Source organism: Nesoenas mayeri (assembly GCF_963082525.1).
Source record: "Nesoenas mayeri genome assembly, chromosome: 1".
NCBI lineage: Eukaryota > Metazoa > Chordata > Aves > Columbiformes > Columbidae > Nesoenas > Nesoenas mayeri.
Window position 1 is genome coordinate 41,458,784 of NC_137541.1, and position 20,136 is coordinate 41,478,919.

The 20,136-nt window shown below is 38.4% G+C and overlaps 2 protein-coding genes across 2 annotated transcripts in view; both read right to left on the bottom strand.

The window, feature by feature from the left end:
• The window catches only part of ATF7IP (activating transcription factor 7 interacting protein), a 367,200-nt gene that overhangs the window by 122,311 nt on the left and 224,753 nt on the right, over window positions 1-20,136 (bottom strand). The window lies entirely within an intron of this gene.
• The window catches only part of IFT56 (intraflagellar transport 56), a gene marked incomplete at both ends in the record, with an annotated part of 45,706 nt that overhangs the window by 21,233 nt on the left and 4,337 nt on the right, over window positions 1-20,136 (bottom strand). Inside the window, 9 exons of the mRNA XM_080360769.1 lie at window positions 581-644; window positions 1,065-1,118; window positions 2,904-2,959; window positions 5,610-5,712; window positions 6,890-6,964; window positions 7,368-7,539; window positions 8,232-8,377; window positions 9,962-10,011; window positions 17,560-17,674. Of these exons, the coding sequence (XP_080216895.1) occupies window positions 581-644; window positions 1,065-1,118; window positions 2,904-2,959; window positions 5,610-5,712; window positions 6,890-6,964; window positions 7,368-7,539; window positions 8,232-8,377; window positions 9,962-10,011; window positions 17,560-17,674 (835 nt within the window). The remainder of the gene's footprint in view (window positions 1-580; window positions 645-1,064; window positions 1,119-2,903; window positions 2,960-5,609; window positions 5,713-6,889; window positions 6,965-7,367; window positions 7,540-8,231; window positions 8,378-9,961; window positions 10,012-17,559; window positions 17,675-20,136) is intronic.

Here is a 20,136-nt window from a genome sequence, read left to right on the forward strand (position 1 = left end):
TAAATATTGAAAATCTATTGATTTTTTTTTTTTTGAGGGTTTTAGAATTTTGTTTTTTGATTCAACCAAGGAGTTAGTCCCGAAGCCTCCATTCCTCTCTGTAGCCAGATTCCTCTTTACATTTTTATCTCCCTCAGTTCCAGGACACACTCCATGCTAGGAATCTACATACTTGATAGGTTTTCATTAGCAGTCCTAGATTTGTCCCTGTGAGTTTCTGTACCTGTGAAGTTTCAGCCATACACTTCATCTAATTAGGCTGTTGTCTTCTGTTTCCACAATGAGGATTATTAGTTGAAGGCAAGCTGCCACAACGTCTATCAGTGAAAACTAGCGGTTTGCAGTATAGCCTCTTTTACAGCCAAATTCATATAGTAAGGTTTGGAATTAATTGAGCTTTCTAATTTAGACTTGCAAATTTGTTTTAGTCTCTAAATTACACTTTCTATTACTCATACTATACAACAAAATGCCTAGCAATAGTCATGCTAACAGTCAGCAGTTAGACAGAGATATGATGGTATATATTTGGATATTGTAAGAGGGACTACATAATGGAGAAAGAACATTTTAAACATACCACATTCGCTGGCTGATTCACCCACCAGCTGGAAGAACTGCTGAGCAATTTTCAGGTGATCTCTCTAGGAGGGGGGAAAAAATCCAACATGAGTTCCAGAGGTGATGCTACAATACACAGTGAAAATACACTCTGAGGAACAGGTGGGGGCAACTAAAAGACAAACCAGGGCTGAAGTAAAAAAAGAAAAGGTAAATGTGCCACTGTATGTGCCTAGATGCACAAGAACACTGTAGAAAGCAAACAGTATTTTGGAAGCAGGACAGGGAAGCCAAATTCAGCTTGATATATTGTCAGGACTATCAACAGAGATTTGCATTTCACTCATTCTCCACTGAGTACTGTACAGAAGAATATTAAAGAGACTCAGAGATCCTGCAATCTAAATAAGAAATGACTGCCTCTTTCACTCCATTCTAGTCCCTACTGATCCATTCACAACCTGTTGTTGGAGAAGCTGGAGAACCTCATGGGCTTCACTCACCGAGCCTGTTTCATATCCAAGTGCTGCATTTACCACTCCTTTGAGGATGTATTCCTGGAAAAAAACAAAAAGAGTAAAAAGGATCAGACAAGGTGAAGATTTCAGGAGACACATAAAAGCTTACTTGAATATTATTTTCTTCCTAAATTCAACTCTACGCCAACTCAGTTTAATAGGTAGCTGGTTACTGTGATGCTATGATAGTGCTTCAGCACAGTAGTATAAAGTTAACCCCCAAAAGTCCATTCTGCTTCTACTACTCACTTCTGCTAAATATGTGGGATGCAAAGAGTAGTGTGTTTTTTGCTAAGTCTTATGCTCAAACATGATGCAGCAGAAGGAACACCACAACCTACTATCATGCCCTCTTCACCATCGTATGACCAATTATCAAGTGCAATATTGTTATATTAATGCACAGATCCCACTTCAACTACGCACACTGGTTAACCATAACCACTACCGTCCTTGCTCCAAAATGCGTAGCATCATGGCAAAAATGTCAAGAGGCTGGTGCTCTGTGGTCATGTTACTCTACTGAAATTAGGAAGAGGATTAGGGTATCCTGTAATCTCTACTATGAGATACAACTATAGTTTAATTCTTCTCTGAGCAAGCATTTTTTTCAGCATGTAACAGACTCATTTGTCTTATTCATATCTTACAATTAAGAGTTATAGCTATAAAGCTGTTGAAATAGGCACTCCTGATAAACCTGGACAGCCCTGCCACAGATGTGAACATGGAAAAAGAGACACGTACACAGACTAACAATGGAGTGCAAGGAAACAACCTGAGAGTACTAGTCGGTATGCTAAGTAATCATTTTAGCACACCAAGTCTCTTACAGATGCCAAATTATTATCCTACAGACGTCATGACAAAGATGCAATTTGAGAAGAACAGAAGGAGGATACATAAGTAGTTTTGCAAGTCTTAGCAGGGAGTTCCTTCCAAGTGTGAGTGAGAAAAAGGAAAAAAAACACAGATACTCATTTTAAAATGTGATCAAGGATGATATGTTGTTTATATTAGACATGTATCTGGGGAAAATGGAGGCTAAAGGACCCATAGCTGCACAAAAGTCTCCAAGTAAGTCTTACTATAACAAAAAATGCAAGAACTGAAAAGCAGCAGCAGAAGACACTCCTCAGCACAGAATCACCAGAGGTTGTTCTTGAGGTTTTCCTTTTCCCTCCCTCCATCTAATCCTCATACAGATTCATGAAAGGTCCCTTTCATGCCCAGCTATGTGACCTTTGGAAAATAAACTGCAAAGAGGAATAAATCAGAGACTAAAGATGTTAGAACAGCCACAGAAGAAAATTACAGTAGCAGCCAAGGGACACTGCAGTTTTCACTCATTTCAGCCAAAGTGAGATGGAATTAGAAAAGACCTATTATTTGAGCTGTTTAATCCGATCTGTCTTATTTTTATTGAAATTGCTTCAGGACAAACCACATGAGCATCTGAGATAGTAGATTTGCAGGATGGCAACCATCACCAGGGCAGAAGTGACAAGCAGCTGTAGTTGAAAGAGGGCTTTTATCTGTGCACTAATGGTCAGCTCACTAGAATCAAGTCTGCACACAGCAGAGCTGTATTCCTAGTCACTTCAGGTATTACAGCAATAAACATAATAAGTACTAATTTATGCTCATATATAATACTTTACGCATGGACATTAAGTCTAGTGTTGATAAACAGATGGAAAACACAAGAGTTTTAAAAGTGGGAATGGGATAAACTGCCCTCAAGATGCTAGTGTTGTATGTGGTAGCTTTCATACCAACGTATAAACTCTGCCTTTGTGTACCATGACATCAATTTCCAATTACCTGTGGAGCTGTAGGTTCCAGGTCCTTAATCAGGTTATAAGCCTCCTGCACATCATCTGAAATAGCAGACGTTAGAATTCATGACAACCTATAGCACGCTGTATTAGAACAAATCATTCATCCTCTACAACATTGCCCAATAGTCACAGACTAAAAAATAACGCATTTAGACAGGAGGAGAAAGGTAACTATAAATCACTGTGAATTTACATCACAATAGTGATGGTTTTCCAGAACTCAAACAACAAACATGGAGTGAGAAATGGCTTCTTTATCACTACAGTTTTCGTAGTACTTTCCTAGGACTTGGCGCCCTTGTTCATAATTCAGTGGCTGCCTTCTCAACAGTACAAAGTCAAGATAATAAATCTATCACCTTCCTGTCTTTTCTCTTATTTATTTACCTCTCAAGGAGGATAAGGTAACATGATTCTGAAGGGAAACTTCATCTTTTCCTTATCAGTGTATCAAAATCTGTCCAGCAGCTCTTACTTGATCCTAATTCTAACAAGCAAAACATATTACTAGTATAAAAGTTTAAATGTGAAGTTTGAATTCAAAAACCAACTTCCTTCCCATCCAAGAAATAAGTAAGCTGAAAAGATCCTAAACTTTATCTAAATCAAAAAAGATGTTTGCACTATGGTCTCATCTGGTACAGATGCCCTTTTTACTGGAAAATTTTGTTAATACTGCATATTACCAGCTGCCTTTAAGAACAAGCCTTATCAAATAAAAGTTTGGTTTTTTGGGTTTTTTTGCTAGTACATACCATACATACACTGTGGGGACAGCATTCCAGGCTGATTTATGGAAATATCCATTAGAGCTGCCAGGCTTACATTCAGCCTCTCTGCTTTCCTATCTATTCCCTTCAACAGTCGTGTAGTAAGCTAGCATAAGGTACTGGACTAGCCAAAAGTCATCCCCTCTTTATTTTTTTTAATAGAAATAGATTTTGTGGTACTTTTTGCTAGCTCAGCTCACCAAACAAAGAAAAGCAGCCCTTATTTTCATCAGTGTAGGTCATCAACGCAGAACTATGCTCTTCAGGCTCCAACAGCTCTAGCAAATCTCAATGAAACAGATTATGACTGGATACCTGGCCCGAAACCCTGCTAAAAGTCACTACTTTAAACAGTTGAAAAAAAATAAGATGCATGTTTGTGCTTCCATCACTCCAGCTCAGAGCATGTCTTAACACAACCCTACCTTTATCAGAGACTTTGTAAGTTTTGGAGAGGCAGCTATAGTCATTAGAAGCAATGATTACTCACATTCTTAACTGATGCTGCTACACTAGCAGGACTTTCAAATGGAAACTTGGCCTAACCAGGAAAGAGGTTTTAATCCTAATTCCCCTTGGCCTTCATTGGCAGTATGCAAGTCATATGTATACCACAGTGAAGAACTGAACCTAACTAATGAAAATTACTGCAAGGTTGATAACAAATGAGTAAACGAAACTAATTTTAAAGTTATGCAGATGATGTGCTTTGCTTCTGCGTAAACAGAACTTCATTTAAAACATACACTAGTATTAACAATATTATTGGGCAAGAGAATTGTTAATAATACCAATATTCTGTTTGTGCCATATTCACGGAAATAACTTGTCGTTGCCTTCACAGGACAAATGCCTACCATTCCCATATATTCAGAGGATAGGTCTTCTCTCTATAAACATATAAACACCAACCACCTCCTGTAAAGTGCAAGGTCCTGCATATGGGTCAGGGCAATCCCAAACTCAAATACAGGCTGGGCGGAGAATGGATTAAGAGCAGCCCTGAGGAGAAGGACTTGGGGGTGCTGGTTGATGAAAAGCTCAACATGAGCCAGCGATGTGTGCTCACAGCCCAGAAAGCCAACTGTGTCCTGGGCTGCATCAAAAGAAATGTGGCCAGCAGGTCAAGGGAGGTGATTCTCCCGCTCTGTTCCACTCTTGTGAGACCCTCACCTGGAGAACTGTGTTCAGCTCTGGGGTCCCCAGCATAAGCAGGACATGGACCTGTTGGTGCAAATCCAGAGGAGGCCATGAAGATGATCAGAGGGCTAGAGTACCTCTCCTATGAGGACAGTCTAAGGGAGTTGGGGTTGTTCAGTCAGGAGAAGAGAGAGGAGACGAGAAGGCTCCAGAGAGACCATATAGCAGCCTTCCAGTACCTAAAGGGGACCTACAATAAAGCCGGAGAGGGACTTTTTACAAGGTGATAGGACAAGGAATAATGGCTTTAAACTGAAAGACGGTAGACTTAGATTAGATGCAAGGAAGAAATTCTTCACTATGAGGCACTGGAACAGGTTGCCATAGAAGTTGTGGATGCCTCATCCCTGGAAATGTTCAAGGCCAGGCTGGATGGGGCTCTGAGCAACCTGGTCTTGTGGAAGGTGTCCCTGCTCATAGCAAAGGGGTTGGAACTAGATGATCTTTAAGGTCCCTTTCAACCCAAACCATTCTATGATGCTATGACTCTAACCAAGGAACTCCAGTCCTCTGCTGAAGTAGATTTATTTGACTGCACACAATTAAAGCCCTTCTCTGCAAGCCATGGGAACTCTTACATCACTATTTTCCAGAGGAACAGAACATAAAATAAATTACATTTTACTGCAAAGAAAAAAAGTATTTCATGGAATAGTTGAGATCGGGTAAATAAATGTCATCCCTGAATCTACAAAAGAGCCAGGGGAAGGCGTATTTACCTTGTCGGAGATAGTAAATCACAAGATTCAGTCTTGCCTCAGGAATAACATCAACCAGAGGAGGTAGGACCTGCAAAGCCCCTTCTCCCCCCCGGAACACCACCTGCAGAGAAAAGCACCATATTGATAACTGTGTATCAAAGTCTTGTCTATGAGCTCTTAATTCAAGGAAGTTAATCCTTAAATTCCTTTATTAACAGTGGGAAAAGGTCAGTGGTACTAGCATTAGCATAATCCCTGCTTTAATATAACTATAGAATTATATGTGACAAGCTCTGTTCTGAAGAATATAAAGTATTTAATCCATTCATAAAGATTAACTTTTAGCAGCTCAAAGCAGTGATACATTGTATATCAAAGATTTTAAAGAATAATAGGGTCTGAGACAAGAGTGAGGGGAACACATACAGATTTGCAATTTGCTTATATGAAAAAAATAGACTAACAACTCTACATTTATTTAGAATGCCACAAGATCCTAAAATGATCAGGATTGGTCAATTCTTTATACTTCAGTTTCACAGGACAGTTCCTTCAACAGAATCTGACATTCAATAAACCACTGGCAAAAAGACCAACATTCAAATAAAGAATGTTAACTTACAAAAGTCCAGTTTGAAAGCAGTTTTAGCTCTTTGGGGAAAAACAAGTGTTAGCTGCTTGTGACCACTCCTGATAGACAACAAAGGAAGCAACTGCTCATCATTAATTAAGAGCAATCTACTGTTACTGGTTGTTGAGCAAAGTACTAATACCACTTGCAGGGAAAATTAGCAAGTGATTAGTGACTCTGTTACTATAGAACACAAAAGTATTTGGGCTTTTATCAGCATATTTTTTCTTATGAACTCTTTATTAAGTACTTTTCGGATGAAGACCATTTTTCTGAGTCATCTTAATTCCATTCACACTGTTGTTGCACCAAATAAGAGTTCCAGGCCATGCATTCTGACTCATTTCTACAGTGTCCTTATTGACTGGAGTCCACAAAGTATCTTGCAAAGGTATTCTTACAGGACATAAATTATTTTAATATGCCTTTGACGGTAAAAGTAACAACATCATTATTTTCTTCACACAGTCTCAAAATCACTGAGAAAAAATCCAGGAAAAATAATACACTTGATCGTATATTGATTATACAGGTAGGAGTGGTACTTATACGGCAGCAGAGATTAAACTGGCTCTGCAGTTCCCCAAATATTCAATTTTATGAATCATCAAGATAAGCTCTACAAGTGAGTGTAGTTCATATAAAATCCAAGAAATACATTACTCACCAGATTGTGCTTAATGAGCTCCTTGCCAAACTCAAAAGATGATGAAGCACTGTCCGTCAAGTTCTTGAGCTCTGCCTGGAATTACATACATTCCAAAATTTTAACATGAAAACAAAAAAACACACAAGCACAAATGGGCATATGAGCCCCAAAGCTGACAGAAAGACATCTCCAGCAGTCTTGGGTCACTGGAAGATTTTTGCCTTCCCATTTCCATGAGATGATTTTAGCGATTGGATAATACATATAGACACAAGGTCAAAAGTGGCTTGGGGAAACTGTGAGACCACTGTGCAAACATGAACAGGTGGTTTAATACCAGGGAAGCTAAAATAGGTGACATTCCTAAGAGAAGGACACAATGACAAGATAAAAGCCATAATCATCATTACTGATTTAGACAGATAACAAGGAAAATAAACCTGTACGGAATCTTGAACTAAAATAAAGGTGAACTGAAGGGCTGTCCAACAGATACCTCAGCTGCCTTCCCATTGTAAAGTCGGAAATGGTTGCAAGCCTTAAGGTTAAGAGCAATGGTGCTGTCAGGAACTTGCTGAAGATAAACATCTAGCACTTCCTGTGATACATCGTAGTAATCCAGCTTGTAATAGCACAGGGCCACATATACATTCAGAGCCAGGTATTCCCTGCAGGAAAGAGGATTAAAGAGAACATTTAAATCCCACCAGATAGTTATACTACAGAACATGAAAATCAGTGATAAAGCTGTCACATGTCTATACATCTTTTACAAGCACATAAAAAACTGAGTTACCGAGAAATGCTTATTAGGTATCCTTAGAGCTCTAGTTTGTTAGGTAAGGTTGCACAGATCCCAGTCCACATTAGTTTTTTCAACGGTAGCTACTGCAGCTTTAGAGAATTACCTACAAAACTGTTGGTTTCCAAATCTGGGAAATGGTGGCAACTTCACACCAAGGAAATGCACAGAACACGAGCACTGTATTTGGCATGGCAACATAGGATTTTCTATGCAATATGTGCAAAGATATTTAATATGTACATAAAACTTTGAATATATTTTAATGGATCTTATAATTTCAGAAGAAATAAGAAAAAAAGATCTCAGAATGAATTACACAAAAATATCACTAAAAGAAAGCATCAGAGAGCAGACTTCTTTTTAAATGTGCATTTTTTCAGTAATGATTTGCAATGAACAAAATTGAGGGGGCTGCAAATTGTGCACATTTTGTGGTGGGAAAGGGACACAGTAATTGGGGAAAATTCCTGCTTTCAGAAACCAGGCAGCTAAATGGAATTCAAACACCAACAGTATCAGAGATGCTGAAATAAGGTTTAGAGTAGAGATCCCCACCGATTTTCAAGAAGAATGCGCTTGTAGATATCAATAGCTTCTTGGTAGTGCGACCGCATGTAGTGGATAGATGCCAAGCTAAGCTGGTCTTCTGTAATGTCTTGCAGGTTCTGGTGAGAGCTCATCAGTTTCTTCTCATCACCGAACTAAAAAAAGTATGACACATTCTCAGAAGACTTCAGTGAGAATAAAAAAAGCTTTGTTAATTAGCTGGATTGATTTTTGTCCTTGCTGGCAAAAAATAAATGACTCATATTAAACATCTGGAAAAATTCTGCTACTTTAAAGTTAATTTGAAAGCCAAACATTAAAGAGGCAGATTAGGTGAAACTAGATAAATGTGAGGCTAAAACTAAGTACACATTTCCTTTTAAGGTGTGATTTAGACATAATTACAGGTCATGTGCCTTGATGGATAAGAGAGGAAGAGCTGAATTAATTATTTCACAATCAGAATTTTGCAACGCAAGATTTGACTGTTATTGATTGAGCCAGCAGAAATTTTCCTGTCTGTAGATCTAAATCTTATTTCTCATGAACAGCAGAAAAATGCAAGACTTACCAACACAACAGCACCAATTTTCACAAGACTTCTTTACAGCACTAACAAATTTTCTTTCATCAACCCCTTACATTTCTTTAACTAAATGGTTTATTTTTAAAATCATTGCTGTATAGCACATAACACACACAAGAATAAAAATAAGGAGCAGGGTTAAACATACCTGTTCTATTTGTGTTACTATACTAACATTGAGGCTATTCACCTAATCAGTCTACTCAAATAACTTATTCCAGTGCTTCCCTTTGCTGGTTCTGCTGATTCAATAGTAATTATGAATTTTTCTTACACAAAAATTCTATCTTACATATTTGTTTTTCATTTATCTGCTCAGTTTTTGTCAAATCCGTTTCCTCCCTCTTTGAGCCTGTCACAAAATGATACTCCAATACAAAGGCAAGAGATGTTGCTTAAGAGAACAGCAGTGGGCTTCATAGTTTCATAAACACCATTATTTCCAAAGACTAATTACATGAGCTAAGAATTATTCAACTTCTCTGTAAGTGCTAGTGCCACTACATAAAATGCTTTAAATTTTCTCTCTTAAACTAACAGATTTAAGTGAAGAGAATCTGACATCAAAGTTAACATTCAGGATTTATACTTCCACCCAAAACTCAGTCTCTTCAGCAGCACAGTACTTGTTAAGTATCATACAGGATGGTACAAAACCAAATTTAAGGGAACGTAGCTATGTGCGGCAAGTGAAATAAGCATTTAATTTTTGTTGAAGTTAAATTAAATTTCATGCTATAAACGATATTGCTGCTTGGATACTGAATGACTTGGGAAGATCAGTAATAGCATATAGGCTGCAAGTCAAGGGAAACTTGGTACACTTGAAAGAAACCCGTGGCTTTAAATTTCTGACTATTCAGAGTCCCAGGTTCCTTATGATCAAAAATACCATCAGGTTCCTGTTGTATGACTTATGTGAACCGAGTTGGTAAAACTTCCACTAGATACACACTGAGGGCATCTATTCTGAGATCATGTTTTCACACTTCCTTTCTACTCCACATTTGAATAGACTAGGGTGGTTGTGGAAAACGTTTGTTCTCCTGCCACTGCAGACATTTTAATTATTCTGCCAGGTTGCCAGCAAGAATTACATATTACCCAATTTTAAAGAAAACAGACAAGGCATGAGTGAAGAAAAACATCATACCTTATGTGCCAGGTGAAAGAGTAAACGGTTCTGGAGACGACTCTTAGGTGCTGCAAGGAAAGTTGAGTAAGTATCGCTGCAAAGATCAACTCGTGGTGTTTCTTTTTATTTTTAAATCACTTTCTCAATAGACATACATGTGCTTATATTCTTTCATTAATTAGCCCAAGTACAGGTCTTTGCAGGTCATGTCCTGGGGCAGGTTTTACCAATTTTAGAGTGCTTGAAAGGCCTTCCTGCTTCCTCCCTTCATTCCCTTCCCATTTCTCTTGAAATCCCTGTTGGAAATAACTTTTCATTGTCCTCTGCTTTCCATGAGCCTTAAAACTTTTAAGAATTGCACTATCAATTTCCTGCATGGCCTTCTGGATAGTTTTCTCTTTTTTGCATAAGAGACACAAAGCACAGCAACTTTTTTTTTTTTTTAAAAAAAAAAAAAGATAAGAGCAGCAATAGGCAAACTCATAATCAAGGCTCCTTTTACAGTATATCATATTTGAAGTAAGTTGTGATTCATAACTCTCTGAATCTTGTCAACTTCCAGTGTGTTGCAAAACCTGTTGCTGCTACCATCTTGTTATGTATGCACATTATACTATACTTCGGTCTAATGTTTCTTCCATCCTTAGGAACAAAAGGCACATGAAAGAATCCTGCAGTCAGAGCAGATAAGATTCAAACTAAGATACAGCAAGAGATCTAAGGAAGACATCTCCTTTCTAGAGCCACTAAAGCTCAGGAAATTTCTTGCTCTGGCAGGATTAGGAATTCCATTTAACTCACTTCATATGACACAAATTGTTAACTGTAGAGCTTTAAGTCACTAGAGAGAGCCTTGTTCTTCACCAAGAGTGACAAAGGTCCTCATCCAACAGAGCTATTTATTTCTTTTGCAAGCAGTCTTCCAAAAAGCCTCCCCTTGTTTCCTGTATTTTTTTTAGCCTACTCAGTTAATGAGCACCCTCATTCTTGCTCAGACTAACCAGCTGGCAACCTATGTTCCACAGAAAGGATGTACAAGGATGTACATGGAATCTTTACAAAAAGCAGAATTACTTACTGTGTTTATGAGGCCACAAAAGTGCAGAGTTAGCAAAGCAATGGCCTGTAGCACAAGGCTATAATTCTTCTGACATCCTAAACCATGAAAGAAGACTCAAACCACCAAAACCTCTTCCCTCCTCCTCTCAGAGACGGAATTTTCTAGTAATATGTTAGATTTTTTTTTTAAAGTAATTTAGGAAGAAATTTCCAGACTTCTTACTCTTTCTCCACAGAGTAAAACTTTGTAACATAGTAAACAATGCCAAATCCCAGACCACGCTCATCAGGTTGGCAGTGTAAGACTGCCACCCTACTTCTGATAGGCACAGCAATTATTTCTCCCCTTTTCTCCTTCCCAGGCTGTGTTATTTAACCATGTTTCTACAAAAAGAGGCCAAAGAGGAAAAAGAGAATTGTATGCTTAAAGAACTGCTAGAAGAGAGAAATTCCAAAAGGCAAAGGCAGTGTGAGAGAGTTCTCACAAAACCACACCCTGCAAGGTATTACTGACAGAGCACTAAGTTGTTAAGAAGCTAAATGGTCTTCAACCTAGGATATGTGTGGGAATTCTCATTAGCCTAATTATTAAAGAGCAGAAAGTTTTCTGATCTACAATCAATACTGTACAAGCAGCAGTAGCAGTATAACTAACATGATCGTATATTCTAGAAATTACTTAATCCATTGAGTTAGAAAGTCAGAGTACCTTAATTTAAATGCCTGTTCTTCAAAATAAGAACATTTCTTGTCAGCAATGATACTGTGGTAACTCCACATGTGCCCCGGCATTAAATGATAGGTTTTAATATCGAAGTTTAGAAGGGCTGCACATGGACCCCACATGTGCTTTTGTGTGAAACCAGCCACAACCACCCTTCACAATTCAAAACATTTGGTCATCAAAGACTCCAAAAATACAAGCAGGACAGACTGTGGAATTTACATTGAAAATAACATACTGTATAATCATGGTACTATGCATAAAGACACCAGTGTTCCTATTTGAGTAGGTTTTGTTTCTTTTTTTGAGTGGGTTTTAACATTAATTTTGTTGTGAAAATTGTGACTTACAAGCAATGCTCCCTCAAGAATCTAAACCAAGGAATTATTGTTTCCCTGGTAAACCAATGACTGCAGTGCTGCCCTCGCAAACCTGGCATCTGATCTGACATCAAAATTGTTATTTACTTCTTGGCAAAAGCTGGAGGGTTAGTCCACATTATTTTACACCTAAAACCAGGCAAAAGATGAAATCTGAGTTTTGATGGTGTGCATGGATATAGGGAGGAAGAAAAAAAAGCCCTGCTTCATAAGATATGATACTACACATTTGACATTCTTTAAAATAAGACACTTTTACTTAATGCCAGGCAGAGAAGGAGAAGGGCAAAACAATGACAAAAAATATAGTCCTGTCATTATAGTAAGTATAACCATGGAAACATTCAATATCAGCAGTTTATCTTCTCCCAATGCCAAATGCATTTTTTGAGGAAGAAAAGGAAACATATGAACAAGGTCAGATTAGCTTCCAGAAATAATTTGGTTACAAATATTGGATAAAGCTGTTGTCAGTCACTGGGGCAGGAAGTGATACAACTGCCTGATCAGAGCAAATGATTTTTAAAGGACAAAAGGCTTGTTCTTTTATGACCATCTGCTGCTACCAAACTGCATTGTCACTGATCTATTAATGCCACAAGGAAGCATAACCTTATTTTCCTGTCATACTTTTTCAATAAGATGGCTGTACTTTTTTTTTTTCAGATCAGTACTAAGCAATCTAGGGATCATAACAAACATGATGACAATGTTGCATGGCAACAAACTGGACCCTGCTCCAGGTCTAGTATTTGCCTTGTGCTAAAGACATCACTGAGGTATCTGGATAGGTTGTATGTCTTTCCAGCTAGGAAACACACCGATATTCCTACACAAGAATATTTATCGTGATCAGTGCCCCTGTTATAGGTACCAAAGTCATAGCTGACATTGATCTTAAAAGTATTCTGCATATTTTTATGTGCTGACACTGAGCAAGCACCTAGTGAAGTATTTGTTAAAGGATAATAAACAGCTACAGTAAGAATGAGGACAGATATCTTCACTAATTATTAAAGAAAATGTTAAGCTCGCTAGAAATGGCAGCTCAGACTCTTAGTGGGTTCCATGTTGCTGCCACAGGCAGTAAGAAGATGATGAAATACAGTAATGGACAATCTGGCATTTGTGTCCTCTCGTGAGAGTGCAAAGCAATGCTGGTCATGTGTCCAGCATTAACAAATCCCATCTAGCAAACGTCATGTGTACACTATAGCAGCACTTCACACATTAACAGATGTAAAACACATCTTAAACATACACAGGCGGGAGCTGGTAGGAATGGAACCGTGCTGAGATGGCTCCAGCCAGACAGCAGAGAAAATATAACCAGAGGAAACCTTATTCTTCTGTCCCTGAGAAACAATGCCCTGCTCACCTGAAGACAGTAGCTGAATGAAGCTCTCTATGCTGTAAAACCACAGCCTCACTGGTGGAGGGAAAATGTAAGGGTATGGAAAAATGTTTGGAAAAACCATGGTCCAACTATGAGGTTCACACTTACACACCCTTGAATAGCTCAACTGTTCACAATTTTCTTGAATTAAATTTACAGAGGACATTCATTTAAATTTTCCCATTCCCCAAATACTTAAAAACCAGTTTAACTATGTTCAGTTACTTGCAATATATACAGGTTTCATTTCAGTCATGCCTAGGCACAGTAAATTAAAGATCATCAAAGCAAAAAACTATGAATTATCCCTGTTCTGTAGCTTCCACTATGCTTTAAAACAAGGAAATAAGATTAGTAGTTTTAAAATTTTAAATGTGTACAAATTTATATTTTCACTTGTGCACTTTGAAAGTTCCATATATCAAAATCTCCTAGTTCAATATCACAGCTAAAATTTAATTAAATGAAACACTGTTCACAAGAAATACAGTGCAAGCAGAGAGCAGATGACTTTGCACGTAGGTGAACAAGCAGTCTGAAGAAAAAGAAAATCCAGCAGCTTTTCCATGCCCACTTGTAACCACACGCTTTCACTGGTGACAACTATCTGACACCCAGCAAACATGAGTACATGAATAAGGAAAGAAAACTGGCTTGGTAAATGTCTTTGTTCTTACTAACCCATCTCTGTTCTGCTTTTGTAGAATATTGCTCCTTGCAGTGTAGGCTGTGAAAGGAGAAGGATCTCTGTTCAGTTAAACCACATGCAGATCTGACACACACGGAGTTGTGAAGAATCACAAAACTTTGCACATCAAAAATTAGAAGGGAGGAAAAAAAAGAACTTTAATGACAGGTTCAGCAACACAACACTGTCTGTGCATGAATCTTAAGTTTAATTGTAAAATTCCATTTCTCCTAAAAAGACTTTTTCATAACAGAATTAATTGCAGCCCCACTTATGTGCACATTTTGTGGGTTAAAAGAACACAGTTAGCACTTGTGTTTTTCTAGCCAATGGCTTCTGAGAGCACTATGCAGGCTTCTAAACACTAGGATCAGTTGCTGGGATCACTGTGCAAGTGTGCCCGGCTGAGTTTCTGGTCCTTGTCCTCTGCAAGGCACAAGAACTGGGAATGCAATATAAGATTATTTGTTTTTATTATTAAAACCCAGGAATTTATTACTGTTTATTAAAACACGATGAAGACTTTCAGCCTCGTTCTCCCAAGACTACGTAGGCTAGCATACAGCATGGAAAACGTATGTTTAGCCAATGTATGAGAGCACAGATGCAAAAGGAGTATACAAAGCATCACTTGGCAGCTTCACTATGGAATGACTATGAAACAGTAGCTGACTTGAAGTAACACTCCCTTCACCTCAGATCCAGGAACATCCAGGAACATTAGTAACTGTAATGTAATGGGAGAGCAGGGAAAAAGGAGAAGCCAGAAATATCTGAAAGGAATTTGGAAGAAAGCCTAGAGGAGATAAAGTACAACTATAATGAAAAACTTTCAAAGAAGGATTTTTCTTTACTGCCTTTTTGCTCTACTTCTTAGGTTATATTTGCAGTAATCCTGGTTTATATGACTTCCGATATACAGATTTATTCTTTCCTGAGAGAACGTACCATGAAGTTTTAATTAAGTAACAACAAGCTAAGAGAATACTTCCCATCTATTATAAAATAAACATAAACCCTTGCTCCATGAGAGATTGTGGACTATATATCTTGTAAAAAATGCAACAATTACCTGATGGCTTTTAATGCTAATTTCCTATTTTTTAAGTACCCTGCATATTTTTCCTCAGACAGTTAACAATAATTTTCTTAAGCTACAGTACATGGCAAGGAGTAATTTCTATATGATATTTACATGTTTGTGTGGAAAATCGATTCCCAAAAGCCAGATGACATTTATGTTTCCTTTCACACAGATTCCATCACTGTAGAAATTTAGAATTATAGCTGCAAATAAATTATTTTTCCCTCATTTGTTTTAGTACTTCCAGGCCCTTAGCGTAACTACAGCAATAAACAGTAAGCAGTATGCAAGAATTCAGGCAAAATAATCCCAAAATAGTAATGATAAGCAGCCTAACACAATATATCCTTTTTTCAGCAGTCTTCATGGCAGTACTGTATAAACGGTGTTCTTCTAGAGACTTCACCTTTTGTGTCTCTGTCCAATTAAATATTTTGCTTCTTCAGGATCTTTGCAAAACCATGGAAGAGATCACAAGATGTTATGGCCTCAGCTGTCAGTAATATATTGTGAACAGCCATCATTGATGCAATCCTGATACGTTTAAAAAAAAAACCAAACAACAACCTAAAAGAGGATCTGTCTGGAGAGAAAATAAAAAGGTTCAACCTCAATGTAAGAAAGTGATGGAAATGGGAAGGGGAATATATAACACTTAGAAGCCTTCAATGGAGAGAGAAAAAGAGTTACAAATCTTCAGCTGTTACTGCCTCCCCACCAAGCTTAAGTAGTCAGAAATCATCAGTGTTAGAGTACTCACAAGAAAGGTTTACCACCTCACTATAAAAACTGGCATGCTGTCCTTCTTAAATAATTACATGAAATCAGGAACTGATATTACTAGTGTGAACACTCAGTTATTCTCTGTTCCGTCCCTCAGCTGCACTCCTTTCTTAATATTCCAGCACCCAAATACCACTAACCACATCCCATATCCTACTGCGAACTAATCTGAAGGGGCATGAAAAAATGAATCTTCCCTCACTTCCAGCTCACAGTTAATAAAGGTGCAGGCCCAGCTGTGCCTCTGGCATCTCTAGAATGGAATACTGTAATTCACATGACGTGAAGCTGACGACAATGACTCCAACTGGTACACAATGCAGCCACTTGCTTCCTCTATGGTTTAGGTCAAAGTGACACCTCAGGCTCTGTTGCCCAATTATTTGTAGATTCTAGTTCATGTCCTAGGCCGTAATCTCCAAAGCTCAAATTTGTGCTACATTAAAGATTAAATTATTATCTGTGAATATAAATTAATGCACCTCTTGAACAATAAAGATCACAAAGCTCTGCGTGAAACTTTTTACAGTTGGAAACAAAACATTTTCAGTTATGGGATTCGAGCTCAGGGTGATCTTTTGAAGGACTTTTAAGGGATACAAGAATCTAACTTTTTCTAAAAAATATTACAAAACTGTCCATTTTGAAGGCACTCCTCCACAGTAGCAGAAAGTATACGATTATTTCCCCCCACCCTGTTTTCAGCCCAAGACTAGAAGACTAAGGAAAGAACGAAAAGAGAAAACCCATACTTCAATAAGAGTTTTATCCTAAAAAGGTTAAGAGTCAGAAGTTAACCAAGAACATCGCTACTATTAATTCTACTTGGATATCACTGAGATACTATGGTTATGAGAAACAATATAAATCACTAAGATAAATAGAAAGTGATGGGTAACAAAATTAAACTGCCTAACTAAAAATTGTCTTGGAGTCAAATTTCCATTTGTCTTCTTCAAATGAACCCACGTATGTTCAGATTAAAGTAGAACTGTAACAATGTGACTGCAGTGAATTCCAGCCGCTCAAGAATCAGACACCTAATATCTGACACAAGGCAACAAGACCACCCACTAAGTCCCTCAAACTACGTGAACAGAGCTCTCCTCCAGATAAGGGAGAATGCTGAATGCTCTCAGAAGCTTATTTTTTAATAATTTCACTGGCCTAACTCACTTCATCTGCACTGGCTCAGAGATATGGAATCAGTCAAAAGAAAAAGTAACTTTTCGTTGCTGGCCAGCTTATGCTGGGGTTTTGTATTTCGAAATTACTAAGAGAAATTATCTTCCAGATGCTCCATCTGCCCAAGGTATTTTTAGGAAGCAGATTGCATCATAACTTTGCTGTTAAATGCAAACAAACAAAAACCCCCAAACAAAAATCTTTGCTCCAAATTATTGTTTATTCCTCTGCAAAAAAAGCATTGAATACTTTCTCTGTAAATCACTTTAAATGCTAAATCAACAAGTAGCCATTTCCATCAGAGACACACATCTCACCTTTCAAGGCTGCCTGTTCAGCTTGTGTATACATCCCTAGAAAGAAGTATGTACAGGCAAGGTTCACCCAAACATCTGGATTGCAAGCTGGTTGTTTGGTTAAGGCCTCATATTCCTGTAACAGAAGAGAGGGTTGGCTTTTTAAAAATGGATAAAAGCATAGACTCATATTAAATACCGTTCTTTCTTCTACCATTTTACAACGTATCATTAAATTAATTGAGATCAAATGACTTATTCTTAAGTTCGTTGCAGTTCTTACAATGAAACTATTACAAAATAGGCAAATTCAAGACCTCCTAATAGATAAAGATAATTGTAGTAAATATTACTAAACTGTACCTAACTTCACGATTTCCCATTTTAAGACTTACAGCCAACAGCTAGAGAAAACCACTAGATACCTTGTTCTGTTCTTTCTTACACATCCACGTTTATTACATATCCCTTAATACTATCACATAAACCGCTTCATTTCTTGTTATTTGTGAAACAGTAAAAACTTAACAGATCAGTCTTTCAACCTGCTTTTTTAATGGAGAAAAACTCTGCAGCTACCAAACAGTGGTATTTCTGAAAAATAAACATCTTTGTATCAAAATGGGTACTAAAACCAGAGGCAGGCAGACGTCTCAATGCTATTTTTTTTCCTCTTTTGAGTTTCTGTTAAATTACTAGGAAGGACCATCCCAGTGAATGTGCCTGTTGCTCGTGCTCCTGCTCCCCATCCAGCCACATCCAACAGGCAGCATAAGGCAAAGCGGGCAGGGTCACACAAGGTTCTCACCAGATGTGCTGAAAGAACGCCATCCACATACTCCCTGTCACCAGAAGGTTCTCATTCCTGACAGCAACACAACCCCTCGCCAACTCTGTACTCTTTCTCCAAGCATATGAATTGGAATTTCCTGCTGCTTTGGGAGTGTTTACCTGATTGTGCCACTACAGGTGGAAGACTTCTTATCTCTGGGGGAAAGGCACAGATACCTATATGGCACTAAATAAAACAGACCATGCCCAAAGGGCAGTGAATCCCAAGACCAGAAACATACTGACAACAATAAAGTTTATAGTTTGCAAGCATAAATAATTTTTTTTCTGTTGCCAAGTGAAAGCAAACTGCATTCCAAAACAGAGAAGGTATTGGTAAGGTAGGCCCTTAAAAGCCATCTCAGTCTTGCTAGTACTTCAGGGACTAGCTGTCCTTCAAGAAGACTTAAATAAATAATAAAATTTAAAAAAAGAAAGAAAGAAAGAAAAAAACATTTAAATAGAGGCCAACCTTTCCTACTGAGGCCAGTTCAATCTTGATGTAGGCCAGTCACAGGTCTCCAAGAGACAGGCCACTGTTCTTTATTGGGACCATCTGGAACCTTTCAAAATCTGTTCAGATTAAATGCACCCAAACATCTCTTTCGGCTGTGGCTTCAGGCAGATTAATTAGAAAAGACAAAGTGCATAAACACAAGTCATTTTCTGGCTTGGCCATTCAAAGCAAGCAATAAATAAAGAGTGCTCTAGCAGTACCAATGTGAATCTATGGAAACACAGTAAATAAAAATCAGGACTATAAGTGCTTCTCAACCCTGTAGTTCTGGGCCATGAGCCCAGACTATGTGCTGTTGCTCCTTTCTTCACTAAAAGGCATTCAACATCCCAGTCTCTCAAAGACTACTTCACAAGAGCTTTCCCCCTCCTATCCAAAAAAACAAAGTCAAACAAACTAAACTAAATACTCCAAAAAGCTTTCCCAACTGCCAACCTGGGGCATATTTTTGCCAACCAGAAGCATAACAACTTCTTGCTATTTCCTCCTCCACCTCTCACCCCCATCATGAGACACATACACTTTTCCTCAGAAGCAGCTGCTGGGTTGATTGCCTACAATTATGGACACCTACTGACAACACTGAGGCCAGCAGGATTCTGCTCAGTGCCCTTATTACTTGTCTGGATTCTCCAAGCCCACACAGATCCTGAAGAGCCAAAAAACAGTCCAACCTACAAGGCTGCCCCACAAGTGCTCAAAGGAGATGTGGAGACACTAATCATAACCTGGCTATCGTCATGCTAGAGAAGTCTATAGAACTTCCCTGAGCCAAAATTCTGCCTTTTACTTTCTAGTTTCAGCTGTCAGTAAATTGAGGGTACCTGTGTTCTCACACTGCCAGCAGAAGTACTCAAGCAAGATCAGATAGTCCTTGTGGATGAACCAGTACTCTAGTATGGCCTTGTTCCTTTCATGATTTACTATTTGACTGAAATTATCCTGAGCAAAGTCAGAGTAGGCAGGAGGTCCTGTCCATGAAGAGGTGGAACGGCTCCTGATTCTCACCTAGGAGGGAGGCTTCAGACAGGAGAGACTGTCAGAATCATTGGCAGTACTTAATGAGATTTTGACAGAAACAATGCATTGAAGGCTCTGACCCAGAGATCATGCTTTGCTCTCACGTGCGTAGCTGACAGATCAAAAAGGCATCACTGTGTCAGGCAGATATACCACGCCAGCATCCTGTGCGCCTAAACCCAGTCAGAGGGCACAGAGAGAAAATGCAAAACCTGATCTTGAACCCAACC